This window comes from Xiphophorus couchianus, chromosome 18, assembly GCF_001444195.1.
Source record: "Xiphophorus couchianus chromosome 18, X_couchianus-1.0, whole genome shotgun sequence".
NCBI lineage: Eukaryota > Metazoa > Chordata > Actinopteri > Cyprinodontiformes > Poeciliidae > Xiphophorus > Xiphophorus couchianus.
In genome coordinates, this window is record NC_040245.1 from 23,878,925 (window position 1) to 23,893,002 (window position 14,078).

The 14,078-nt window shown below is 37.3% G+C and overlaps 2 protein-coding genes across 3 annotated transcripts; both read right to left on the reverse strand.

Moving 5' to 3' along the window:
- Nucleotides 1-2,947: 2,947 nt before the first annotated feature.
- Nucleotides 2,948-8,806, reverse strand: LOC114162070 (P2Y purinoceptor 13-like). Of its 2 annotated transcripts, none has more exons than XM_028045840.1 (4): nucleotides 8,632-8,806; nucleotides 6,422-6,620; nucleotides 5,939-6,328; nucleotides 2,948-5,354 (listed from the first exon to the last, which is right to left on the reverse strand). In XM_028045840.1, exons 2-4 carry the CDS (start codon nucleotides 6,599-6,601, stop codon nucleotides 4,863-4,865), a joined length of 1,062 nt encoding a protein of 353 aa, XP_027901641.1. In that variant the 5' UTR covers nucleotides 6,602-6,620; nucleotides 8,632-8,806; the 3' UTR covers nucleotides 2,948-4,862. The 2 variants fall into 2 exon arrangements, with proteins under 2 accessions (XP_027901641.1, XP_027901640.1); XM_028045839.1 differs by lacking the exon at nucleotides 8,632-8,806 and adding an exon at nucleotides 8,291-8,580.
- A 2,603-nt stretch (nucleotides 8,807-11,409) lies between these two features.
- Nucleotides 11,410-12,575, reverse strand: LOC114162022 (P2Y purinoceptor 13-like). The gene is made up of 2 exons (XM_028045767.1): nucleotides 12,536-12,575; nucleotides 11,410-12,410 (listed from the first exon to the last, which is right to left on the reverse strand). Exons 1-2 carry the CDS (start codon nucleotides 12,573-12,575, stop codon nucleotides 11,410-11,412), a joined length of 1,041 nt encoding a protein of 346 aa, XP_027901568.1.
- Nucleotides 12,576-14,078: the final 1,503 nt, after the last annotated feature.

Consider the following 14,078-nt stretch of genomic DNA (forward strand, 5'->3'; position numbering starts at 1 on the left):
GGGAGATGTTTGTTAGCGTTCTTTTGCCTTTTGAAAACTAAACTGTATTTTTGGACAGAAAACCGCCAGGACGTCAGCAAGATATAGATACACAATAACTGCGGTAAGTGTGAAAGAATGAAGAAATAATGCTCTGCTTTTTGCATTTTATAAGTGGATAAGGAATTTTGAAAACTTATTGACAACATTCAAAACAGGATGTGAGGACCATATATGGATGTTCCCAGCTTCTTGATCACAAGATAGGTTTAAAGATGTATGACTGTTTATTGGCAACATCTGAACAACGGGGGGTTTTACAGTGACACAGAAAACTACTCTACCACTTTTATTTTTGAAGCAGGCGGAAGTGTGAGCAATTACAAATGGAAACTTATTGCTTTCGAAATGTGCCCTTGTCTGTAGAGACTATATTCTGGTACGGCTTTCTCTGAAACTTGTCGTATGCGCACGCATTTCCACAAATCAGGAACCTGTCTGACGCAATATAACATATCAACAAAATAAGAAAACAAAACAAAAAAAACATACCTGTAGCTCGAAGTTACTGTTACAGAGTTTGTGATGGTAGGACCTCTGTGCAATCAGCCATTGGATGGATGGGATAACTGATTTTATGTCCCATTGTGTTTATAAGTTAAATTCTATTTAACTTATAAATGGAATTTATAAGTTGGAAAACTCATTGAGAAAACTTATTTTGTTTTCTCAATGAAAACAAAATACGTATTTGATTTACTACCAGAAGATAAAGAAAAACACAACTGAGACGGTCTAATTAGAGCCCGGGGACATTACAAGTCACAACGTAAATCAGATTCAATAGATAACGCGGTAGAACAAACACCTTTTGCAATGTTCCACTGCCCTCTTGTGGTCGAGATGAGTTTTGGTCGTATGCAAGACAAAAGAACACATTGACTGCATTAGATTATATTTGTCCTACAAATTAGTGAGCAAATCCCTCTTAAACCAAACAGAATATAAATGTATATATTTAAAATAGATTGAATGATAAAATTTGATTTTAAGTGCTTCTTTACATCAGTAAAGCATAGGAAATGTGTTTATGGTGCTTCTTTGCATTCACACGTTCTTGTTTCTTATAAATACTGTTGATTTCCTCTTAGTATAAATTTAATATGTGTAGTTTTATATTTGTGACACCCTTTGGCCTTAGGTCTGTTTGAATTCTTATCAACATATAATGAAATTTGTTCATATTCAGTGTACAACCACATTGTTTATCTAGATTACCTAATAGCTTTTATTAACAGTAGCGGTGGTTTATTCAGCTCCAAAGTTGAAAGTGTGCAAAATCATTTCAGTGTAATGTCAGTATAATGTGTAATTTAGTATGCAGAACCAGCTGTGCAGATAAAATTTCCTGTCATTAAACTGTGCAGCAATGCTCCTTAAATCTACAGCTTTATTCAATATTACTGTTTGACCCCATGATGCCTGTTTGTTCAAAAGCAAGGTTTGAAAATAACCAGATACATGTTAACGAGCTATTAAACATTCTTTTCATTGAGCAAAATATCATTTAATTTTTTTGTGTTGATTTTTTTCACTCTGTAACACACATAAACACGGGGGAGTTGTTTTGCAAGCTGCACAGCTGCACTACTGGGTTCAGAAACTTTCCCCACGGGCTTGAACTGCGGTTGGTTAGGGTGACTAACAACTGCTTCAGCTGAGCTACATCCTAAAAGTCAAGTCCCTTATTTTGTTATTATTATTTTGACTTAAAGTGAGATGGAATAGATACATTTTTTCTTTGTAATTAGGACTTTATTGAGAAATGCTTAAAGAACTTACAGCATATTATCGAATAATTTTTCTTACTTTTCTCATGCTCATGAATGTCTTCTCAGCGTTACTCAGTTTATCTATGTTTCTGCGGCAATCTGAAACGTGTAGAAGCTTCCTGATTTGCGATTTGCTTATCCGATGCGCAGACGCATGGCTTCTCCTTTTCACATTTAAACTGTTCCACCACACACTCGGTTAGAGTCAGCTCTGTCTGTCCTTCTGACCAGTCCTTATGGACATTTATTCTCATTCTTCTTACTCTCTAACATGGTGGGTTTAATTTCCGTGAATGTCATTTAAAAATTCTAGTAGTTCACGATTACAGGGTCATCTGTCAGAGAATTTAATCTAAGGGTGACAAATTGCGCTTCCTGTAGCCGCAGTCGGCGCTCTGGTCGCACTGCAGCTCATTAAGTTCCTGCCCAAATACCAGCTTCTGTCATAACTGATAGAGAGTGGGTTGGAGAGAGATTACATGTCATTATTGCATTAATCAAACTCACGTGCACACACTATTATAAGCCATGGGGCAGGTGACATTAATCCTGCAGAACTAGTTTGTGAATGTCTTGAGAACCTATCTTCTTGATAGTGGCAGAGATGGAGAAAGTAATTTTATTTCTCATTTGCATTTTTTTCTCTCCTGCTTTAATTGAACGCCGATGCAATAACGTGACGGGTAACGTCAAAAGCTTGCAGCAATCATTTGTATTGGTAAATAAGTTTAATTTTAAATCTTCAGACTTTAGACCATGCTTAAGGGTGGAGGTTGCTTAAACCGAGTAAAGCCAATCAGGAAGCTCCTTTAATGCAATAACACTGGTGTCATCTGTGGCTCTAACGCTCCCTTGGTCAGAAACACACAAGTTCTTCATAAAATGCAAAGTCTGCCTGTTTAAGTCTTACAATTTTCTGAGCTTGTTTTGTCATTTGCACTGTCATGTGGGATATCATATAGGATGGAACCTTTTTCATCACCAGATAAGAGGTGGGCCCAGGTCAGTACACCACATAAGCACCATATTTGAATTCCAAGTCAATAATTTCAATTTGCAATTTACAATTTTTTATTTCACAAGATTTAAGCTATGGGGTGCTAGTAATCTTTTTGGAAATAATTCTGAGTTAAAAGGAGTATTATACCTCATTTATTTTGTGTACTTTTTAGGCATTTTATTTCTGGTTGAGCTGCAGAATAGCACACAAAAATGTGACGAATTGAATTTGTCCACATTACCCTTCTTCTCGCTTGTCGTCAAAATGCAGCCATTGTTTCAATGGCATTAACTCTGTCAGGTCAACCACTGGTGGAGTTAGCTGGATATTTCATGCATCAAACAAGTTCTCCAATCATGGCCAGTTCCTTCCCAATGAACTCTTTTCTCAAGATTGTCAGAATCCACAAGTGTTTGGGTTTTTGTAATGGTTAGAAAAGATCTTGTCAACTCCACTTGTTCATTATTACCAGTAGGGTTTTGCTACATAAATTAATTTCTTTTTTGTGTTTATTATTTCATTATTAATTCCTGTTTTTTGGGGTTAATTTCATTTCTGCATATTGGGTTATTCTATTGTATTTGTTTTTTTCTTTTTTTTGGTTTTTGGATTCTTTGAGCCTTATTTCATCTCCCTTTGTGTTAATCTATTCCTCCGTTTTACTGCTTTCATTTGGACGCAGCTGTTTCACATCTCTGATTAGTTCATCTGGCTCTTTTTTGACATTTCCCACCCCTGTCTCAACATTTAAGCTCCCAGTTTGTAATGTGATATTGTGTTAAAAACAAAGATGTTTTTTTTTTCATTCTTATTTGTTTTAGCTTTTTTGCCACTGTACAATGTTAATAAAAAGTTATGAAAAATAATTATCCATTGACATAAAGAAAATTAGATGCAAACATTAAATACACATGTGCATTACGACCAGAAAAAAAACTTTACAGAAGAACAGTTCAGGTTAGAGTGGACAAGTAAAACAATGACTTCTAGAACCATGTCGATATCAGTTCTCCGTGCATAAACTAGCTTTCCAAAATTTGGGGTGAATTTATTATAAGTAGGATTTTATCTCCGAAGTAAAATGATATTTACTTATAATGACAACAGGATAATACATTGTGTAATAAATTGTCAGAAAACATAGGGCGCTATTTATGAAAAGGAAAATCAAAATAAGGAACATTATCAGTCTTTCTTACATTCCACACTCGTACAAAAGCTTAAAGTACATTTGTGCGATTGTTACTGTACAACATTTTGTTGACACCTACTTGCATTTAGTCTAATTACAGCATTTCGTCAGTGAAATACTTGACTTTCGCTATTTATTTACAAATGTTACATATTTTCATGTGATAAGAAAAGAAGAAAACAGTTTTTTAAAAGATACATCAGTCAAGATCAATTTGCCAACAAAAGAGTTTTTGTGGTAATCTTTTCAGAGCACTTGTGGTAATTTGTAAATACAACTGCTATGAGTTGTCTTTAATTATTACAACCTTTTACTGTGAAACATAGCAGTAAAAAGTAAAATAGATTTTATTTGTAATAGCAGAAATTATGTATGGTGGTTGAAAAGTACTTCAGAATACGACTTAGAATCTACAATTTTCTGCATTTGGAACATTTCTGTGGTAGAATGGAACAACAATCCTAAAAAAAAGGTACCAATCTCTCCATAATGTTGTTATTATTTGTGATCAAATTTACAGTATACATTACAACCACACAAAAGGCACATGAAACTAAGACAGCACTGCAAACATGCAGAACTGGGTCACTTATAACTAAGCTAAAGTGCAGTTTGAGCAAGATTAAACCACAGGATGCAGAAATTGACAGTAAGCTTTGTTAAGGAAATGTGCGAATGAGTAAGCAAAAAACATTTTTGCATGATATTCGCTGAAATAACAGACGCTGAAATTACTGGCACATGCGAATTGTCCGAGTCCATTCACAGTCTGCTTATTTTAAGAGTTTGTGCAGGATTTCTAATAAAAACAAACTGCCACATACGACAACACTAGACAGTCGTCCAGGTATGAAAGACATCAGCAGTTGAAACTTGAGGCTGATGTGCATTGATTGATGAGGGATGTGTCATTGTGCGACAGTCTGGTAGTGTGGTCCATTGGTGACATCTCCATGTGCGTTAGTGAGGATTTGGAAGACTCCTGGGTGTCTTTGCAGAATGTGGTCATGAGTCTCTTCCTGAACACTCTGCACAGGAAGACGTAAATAAGCGGGTCAAGGCAGACATTAGTTGCAGACAGCCACAGTGTGGTTTCCTTGGCAATGTAGATCGCTTTCTTTGCTCGGCAGTCGCCGCCGTCTCGGGTTTGAGTCAGTGTATACGGCACTCGTACAAAATGGAAAGGGGCAAAGCAGACGAAAAATACCCCCACCACCACAAAGACTTTGGCTTTGGTTCTTCTATTTGCAGCATGAGATTTGCTCTTTGAGGTTTTGTACGATTCATAGACCTTCTTGCTGATGAACGTGTAGCAAAACACCATCAAGGCAAACGTGCCCCAAAAGATGACCTAAAACAGAAATATATAAGTCATGAAACACAACCAGTCATCTGGCGTCAAAGTTTTACAAGCTGAGTTGTTAGTGGATTAAGCCTGACTGAAAGTAGTTCTAAGGCTATGCAGTTTTGATTCCTTTTTTTAAATGAAATATGCATATTCTAAATAAGTGATGTGGTATATAAGTAGACTAATGCGCCCATCAGTCCAATTTTGCACAACTGCACTGTGGCACACTTGCTGTACATATATTTATATATACATACTGTATCTGCATTTTTGAATCTTTGCAAGGTCTGCTCTAAGCTGCTTTTTATATTGACAGCATGTTATATTTTATTTTTATTTTGTCTACATTGCTACTCAGTGGTGGTTGTTGTGTGTCTTGTCTCTATGCTGCTGTAACTGCGAAATAATTTCCCTGCTGGGATGAATAAAGTTATTCTATTCTATTCTATTCTATTTGCTAGGAGTTGAAGCAATTGCTTTTAAATGCTTAGTCCATAAGCATGGGGACGACTTTCTATTGGATACATCAAATAACTGTTAAGATTCCAAGTAAAACTTGTTTCTCAAAATATTTGTACAGTGGTTACCTGGCAGAAGTAGTTAAATCCCTCATGCCATAGTTTGCCAGCTTCGCCCTTCATGGAGGAGCATTTCAGTTTGCCCCCCGAGGGTTTAGGGGGCTGGTTGCTGAGAATGACATTGGGCAGGGCCAGAGACAGCATTACAACCCATATTGCTGCACTCAGCCTCTGGCCGACCCGAACCTTCTGCAGGGCACACTTTCCGAAGGGCTTTACAATCTTCAGGTAGCGGTCCAAGCTGATGAGGCCCAGCAATAAGATGCTGATGTACATGGTGATGTAGAAAAGAACAGCAGAGAATCTGCAATGGAAGGCCCGCAGCTGCCAGAAGCCCACTCCTGCATCACTCAAGATTTTGATAGGGATGGTAAGAGTCATCAACAAGTCGGCCACCACCTGTTGATAAAACGTGAAATGTATTGTTTTTATTATTGTTGTTTCCAACCACTCTGTATCAATAGCAACTTATGTTCTTAAGTAAGAGCTTACCACGTTCTTTAAAAAGACCAGGAAAGTTGTGCTGCTGGGAATTCTGAAGAAGATCCATGCAGCTAAAGAGTTCAGCACAAGGGCTACGATACAAAGAATGCTGTATAGAACTGGGAATATCACAGATGTCACACTGGTGTCTCTATCACACTCCTTGGAGGCGTTCACCGTGGCGTTCATCTTCTGATCCTAAGTGAACCTTTGAAAAGACGATGACATACAGGACCGGTCACTTGCAGAACACCAGGTGCAGTGGCAGGTGAAGTGAAAATGATGAAGTGCTGTTGAGAATTTTTGGATGTACCACCTAAACTTGCATCTTTTGACTAACAATGGTTTGTGGTCAGTTTATCACTTCCTCAATTTGTCCCCACATTGTGCATAGACGCATTTAAATTTCATCTTGTCCAGCTTCCAGGTTTTATCTGTATAATAAAGAACCCATACCTAAGTACTTGAACCATGGCGTATTGCTTTATGCTCTCATTGTAGTTTAATTTTTCATAAAAACAAATGTCCAATTTGACTAATGTCGCACGATGGAAAAATGTTATTCACTCCAATCCCATTTTTTTTGGTTCAAATCCTTATTTTACATTATGTATGGCCATTAAATTGTACATTTCTCTGCTGTTGGCCACATAATATAAAATAACTTTGACTTGTTTGTTGCCACATTCCACATACAGTACAGACCAAAGGTTTGGACACACCTTTCTAATTCAATGGGTTTTCTTTATTTTCATGACTATTTATAAGGCAAGAAATCCCACTTATTAACCTGACAGGGCAGGTTGACCTATGAAGTGAAAACCATTTCAGGTGACGACCTCTTGAAGCTCATCAAGAAAATGCAGAGTGTGTGCAAAGCAGTAATCACAGCAAAAGGTTGCTACTTTGAAGAAACTAGAATAAAAGGGGTATTTTCAGTTGTTTTACACTTTTTTGTTTAGTGCATATTTCCACATGTGTTATTCATAGTTTTGATGCCTTCAGTGTGAATCTACAATGTCAATAGTCATGAAAATAAAGGAAACTCATTGAATTAAAAGGTGTGCCCAAACTTTTGGTCTGTACTGTACATCCCCTCCGGCATGTACTTATTAATACATGGGCATAAACTACCACAACAAGACTACCAACATACAAGATGGCAAAGAGAAGCAATGACTAGTTCCAGGCAATCTGTGACATTGTAAGGAAATTTTATTACATGTAAAGTAGGTTGTTCAATACAATAACTTCCAGTAGAAGCAAAAAAAAAAACTTTTTCAGAAACTGCATGCTTTATCGGCTATTATTTGTTCCTTTTTTAAACGAATTTGGAAAAATCTACATGTGCCCTATTTCCACAAGTACAATATGCAAAAGAATTACCCTGCGAACTGCAAAGCTGCTATTGTTTTACCTGTCCTTCAGTTGTAACACTTATTAATAACGTCTGTGAGCAACTCCAAGATGGTGAAAACCTGATGTAATTCAATCAGTCCTAAAGATAAAGACAGTAGTATTCAAGCGGCAGCCACTCTAACAATACAGGAGAACTTTTGAACTAAAACACAATTTTTGAAATTGTGAAAAATGAAAAATTAGCAACATGATTTGCCAGAAAAATCATGTTGGTTTATGCTCTGTCATTTAAATGGCATGCAATTGCCAAGTAGATGTTACTTGATGAACATATTTGTTTGAAGATACAACTGCCCCACCTGAAAGTGTGTGTGAAATGTAAGGAGCAACACCGAAGCAGAGAGCGTTGCTGTGACAGCGTAAATAATGTTTTCAAACAACGGATGGTCTAAGCTTGCTCTGCAACACGATTCTTTGCATTCAACCGATGTTTTGTGCCAATGAAAAGTCGAGTCTTACCTGCTGCTGTGACAGAGGGCATTGGAAGAATAACGAGAGCGGTGAAAAGTACACAATTTCACAAAACAACAGAGAAGTGAAAAATTCTAATTCCTTTTTCTCTCTTACTGCAACTCGGAAAGATGGGGAAAAAAAAGGCTGAAACAAAAATAAAAAAGCTATTTCTTTTTATCAGTATTGGTATTTTACCAGTAAGAAAAAACAAAAACAAAAAACGGCTTCTGATATTAGGACTGAGCCTCCCTGTTACTCTGAGCCTTGTCCCTCCTGCTGCTTTTCTGCTTTTAACTGCGTGTGTAGGCGTGCATGGGGGCGTGTGTGTGTGTGTGTGACGCTCTTACAATGGGTGGTCTCTGGAGTTATTGTGAGGCTGTCTTGTCACAATCCCAATGAGTTAGCTAGTCTTCCTCCGGGTGAAAGACCCTTTCCTTCCTTGCTTCCTGTTCCAATTGTCTGCTGAGAGTCTTGTTCTACTCCGTGCCAGTCCCTCTGCCTCCGTCAGCCCCACAAGCTGTTGACAGCCAAATGCTAAACCAAGAGCAAATTTCTCAAGACTTTAGACCTCCTGCATAATGTTGCACTTCCCTTTACACCACAACATGTGTTTATCTTGGTCTAAAACAGAAAGTGGTTTTTGGTGAGTAGTGGAAGGACATTATATGAAAGCCACAGAGTTTTTTTTTATCCTCTAAAAGACACAACAGAGTTGATCGTGTTTCTCAAAAGAAATTATTTAAAGAAATTTCTATAGTTTCATTGTTCTTTTACACTTTATTATAATATTGCAATAATAATCAAATGCAATACATGACATCCTCCAGTTTGCAAATCAAGTTTTGCTTTTACGACTCAATTCCCCTCTGTGTTAATTTTTATTACATTTTTCCTGAGAACTGTCCAAAATGACTTCCTGTGTGATGTTCCTTGGATTTGACCCAGGAATCATGACAAATGAAAAGAACGTGCCTAATAGGGAGTATGCATGCTAAAAAAAAAAAAAAAAAGTTCTTCTTCAGCCAGTCTTTAAAACTGTGAGTGAGATTAATATCTATTTTAAATATGTACATACTGTCAGTTTCACATCTCAGATATAGTTTGAGATCCATCAAACAAATGACAAGGAAGTTTATTTTCAAGGGTGTTTATTGGGGTTGTTAAAATGTGCAACATTCCAATATAATTATGTGATTACTCTCACTTCAAGTAGGAGTTCATAAAGCAGTGAAACTGAAGTCACATTGCACACAACTTGTACATCTTAAAGTAAACCACACAAAAACGACTGCAGCTGCTGATAGAGACACTGAATATGAGCAGAACGTGACAGTCCTTAACGTTTCAAAACGACTACATTTTGCATCCTAATATTATAAAGTGATGTTAGCATTTTAGACAAATAAAGTGACATGACCTACAAACTGCATCGACATCTGAGCTCAAATTATAGCTGATATGAAATACATTTTTTTAATCACACCATTGTAAATCTGCCTTGTGTTTCTGTGGCGTTAGCAAATATGTTGCTTTACGTTTCTGGTACTGAGCATGCTATTTTAATTCCAGCAAAGCCAGGCTGCCCAGTAGGTGTTGCAACTTAGGGGCACTATATGTAGTGTGGTCAGGAAGCACTGTATTTATTTTAGAGCAACCAAAATGCTACCACAGTGACACAGTTGCATCCTTTTATGGAAGCTTTGTCTACACCAACAAAGATTAACCAAACTCGGCCTGCTGAACGCTTGCAGTGACCCTGAAAGTAAAATGTTTTGACTCGTTTTCTCAGTAATTCTATATGATTGAGAAAAGCAATTAATTAAGTGAGAAGGTGAGGCCACATGAAGACTGGGTTTATAACAACATATTGTTACCAAAAGAAAGTCAGACAATGCTTTATAACAGAATAACAAAAAAAAGTTGCAGTGTTGTCACAGAAAAAGTACTTGGAGAGGACACGACTCACAAGTGCCACAGTGCATCTTGTCTCTTCAAGGGGTTGAATCATGTATTCTCCAGGCACGTTGTACCATTTCACACCACAATCAAGTAACTATGTTACCTTCAGTTGTTATAGAAATGCTGTATACATCAAACATGTCTTAGAAATAATTTGACGCCTTGAAATCGGCTTCTGTCTCTTTGAGAAGCTGCTGCTCTTTCCAACACTCCTCCTTCAGCATCACAACAGTGCTTCTCCATTTTGTTGTTTACAATCGTTCTTAGGGCCACTGGACTGAGAAGTGGCTCATATCGTGAGCTTAGTAGACTCCAAGGGGTTGGCTAATTGCCTCTGCTAGTCGAGTGGGGAAGGTCAGATGGAGGAGTGCTCTGTGAGACGGAAGCTCGGCTGGAGACTACAGCTCCAAGGTGGATCTTTGTGGAAATAGGTGGTGCTGTGTGAGATCAAGCATTTAGGCACCCTGTATAGTTGCCTAAACGCCTATACACATGGTTATAGGCGTTTGTAATACAATTAAGATTAATTGGATTTTAATTTTGCCAATTAAAATCCAGATTTTACATTTGAAGTGCTCTTAGAGTCTGTAGCAATGTTTCTATTAAGGTTTTTTGATGCACAATTTGCAGTATTGTGTTACAGAAGATTGATGGAAATGGTAAAATTGGGGAAAAAAAAACTTTTGTTCATTTCAGATAAGAAAATTGATTAAAATTGCTTTTTGGCTTTTTCAAAAAAAAGAGTTAATGCCTAAAACAAGAAATGGACACACATTTGCCAAATAAGTTCTGATGTAGCCAACTTTCCCATCCACTGGTCGATCTGAGCACAAAACTTGAAAAAAAAATCAGAGTCCATATCTCCAACTCAGAGGGGAAGACTGTCAGCACAGAGTGGCCACTGGGAGGCACTCCAACCTGGGATGGGATTGATGGAGGTCACATTAATGGAATATTTTCCATCTTTGGTTTTTAAAGCGGTGACAGGATAATCTGAAGGTCATCTGTCATTTTAATAAGAGGCATATAAAGGAAGCAAGCAAGGAAAAATAAAACACACTACCTAAACGGGATCTGATGTTTCACAAAATACTCTTCATTTCTTCCCTTTAAGAACCACGTAATGATATGGCTTACGTGGTTGCCTTGTTGAAGACGCATTGCCTTCAAGAAGGCAACGTGTCTTTGAGCTTTTGTTTTCCTGGTGCTTTATTGCAATCTTTCATCATTGACATTAGTTTTTCCTTGAACTCTCGACAAAGGAAGACATAGAGCAGGGGATCCATGCAGATGTTGGTTGTAGCGAGCCAGTGGCTGAGTTCCTTGGCAAACCTTAGATACTCATAGGTCTGAGAGCAGTCTGTGCTAGAGTAGCTGACTTGCTGAGAAGTGTATGGGATCCTGATAATGTGGTACGGGCCAAAGCAGATGAAAAACACAATGATGACGAGAAAAACGCGCAGTTTGATTTTCTGCTTCCCCTGGCTGTTGTTGCTACCCGAGTTTCTGTATGACTGGACGACTCTGTTTGCGATGCAGATGTAGCAAACCACAATGACCACACTGACGAACCAAAAGAATAGGTTCATGAGGAGAGATGTTTGTTCGTGAAACTGTACTCCTGCTGGGCCTTTCAGAACCATGCAATTGGTGATTAATGAGGCGTTGGCCACGGATTTGTTCGTCAGGAGGATATTTGGCAAACCTGTACCTCCGAAGAAAACCAGCCAGACTGTGGCGGATATCACTTTGCTCACGGTCAGGCTTTGCCCAAACATCCTGCTGTGCGGCATCACGATCTTAAAGAAACGGTCCAGGCTGATGAGCCCCAACAAAGCAATGCATGTGTACTGTGCGTTGTAGAAAATGACAGCAAAAAATCGGCATGTCGGTCCAGCTAGCTGATCCCATGTGGTTGGCAAGTCTGCTGCGGCTTTCATTGGGATCATCAGGGTCATAATTATATCGGCAGCAACGAGATTTTTAAGATACACCACGAAGGTGGAGGTCGCCTTCAGATGCACAGATACCCACGCTGCTACGACATTCAACAACAAGGCAATGGGGAACATGAGAAAGAAGAGAGCTGGGAATATGTAAGGGTTGTAGGAAAACCTCTCACAAGCCGATTGATTGAGAGATGAATGGAGGGATGGACTTGTGTCAGCTGAGGAAAATCAAAACAAAGATCAAAGTGGTTAATGTTGTTTAAAAAATTATTTCAATACTAGCAGCTAAATTGAGAATTGATTTGATCTTTTGAACACCCACGTGACGGATGAAGCTTCTCACCTTGGTTAGCAATAATTTCTGGATCCAGGTAATCAGCCATGATCTGTTATTTATTCCATGCAAAATTTGAACTGGAAGATAATATAAAGGAGTGTTTTTTAAAAAGCAAGCAACCAGCTACTTCATAGTGCTTGTATATTTATTTTGATACATGATGATGTTTTACAAACAAAACTAGTCTTTTTGTCTTTTGTTGAGTGGAGAGACACCACGCACCAAAGTGTATGAGGTTAAACTAAATTTGATGAAAAATATTTTTGGTCATTTGAGTGGGGCAAACAGTCTTTTAATCTGAGTTATCCTCAACAATGACAGAGATAAATTTACATGACCATATCTAAACAGCAAATATTTCGCCTAAATATGTCACCTCAGTTAAAAAAAAGTAAATAAATACATGAAATGTAAAAAACTTTAAATTGTATCAAGGGTATGAAATAATTAGCTATCCATGTCCCTGTAGCGATTCTATATTTTCTTAGTGTGTTATTTCAATAAATACAGACATTACCTTTCAGAATAGCTAAACTTATTTTATTCAGCACAGTCTTTTCTGTAAAATTACATCTGCTTATAAAATTTTCATAGAAACATATTTGCTTTAGTTGCTTTCTGGCAGCACAACAGAATGGCTTTGCATTGAGAGACCTTAAGGAATCAAGTTTAACTTGCACATATCTGCAGAAAAATCGTACTCTGTTAATAATAATATCACAAAACATGTACAATATCATATTTTCAACCACTTAACACATCTTATACACAATTTACTTTAAATTGTGTATAAGATATCACAACTAAACTCCTTTAACTCTTAGGGAAAAAATTGTTTTTCCTCAGTTTAGCTTTTAATAAAATGTTTTTTTTTAATTATTAATTGATGATAAGTTTAATCACTAATTCTTATGTCGTGAGTTTTCTTTGACCATCCAAATAAAAAGATATTCATCATAACCAACAATAAGAAAAAAAGTTGCTTTGATAAAAACTTACGACAGCTGAATTCAGTCGCTCATCAAGCACAGAAGTACATGTTGGGTGAGTCTGACAGAGATATGCTATTATAGGCGCTGAATAGCCACCTCTGATTTTCCTAGCAAACACATTGAACTGGCAGCTGTATTAAGTCTGGTCATTTTTCAGGGCATATGCAAAAATAGGGAAAATGTGATGGTGTTTTCCAAAAACAAACAGGCACGGTGGTGCTGACACAAGAGACTCAAGCTGAGGGCTGATAGACTTGATATTTTAATTGAACTTTTAAAGATGCTATCATTTCTGTTGCTGATCACCAGAAATGAAATACTAATCTTGGTAACAATATAACATAGGCTTTTGTTTTTCCAAATTAGCTGTCAAAGATTATATCACGTGACCTTTTATTAAGACCTTGCACTTTCTCTAACCCTGGTGTACGAAAATTCAAATACTGGAAATATCTGAAGAAAGCTTAGAAGATTATTTCTCTGAGTACGATTTGATTTTATATATACATATGTTTACACATTTTGGATGGTTTTGTAAAGAATAAAAGAATGCCCTG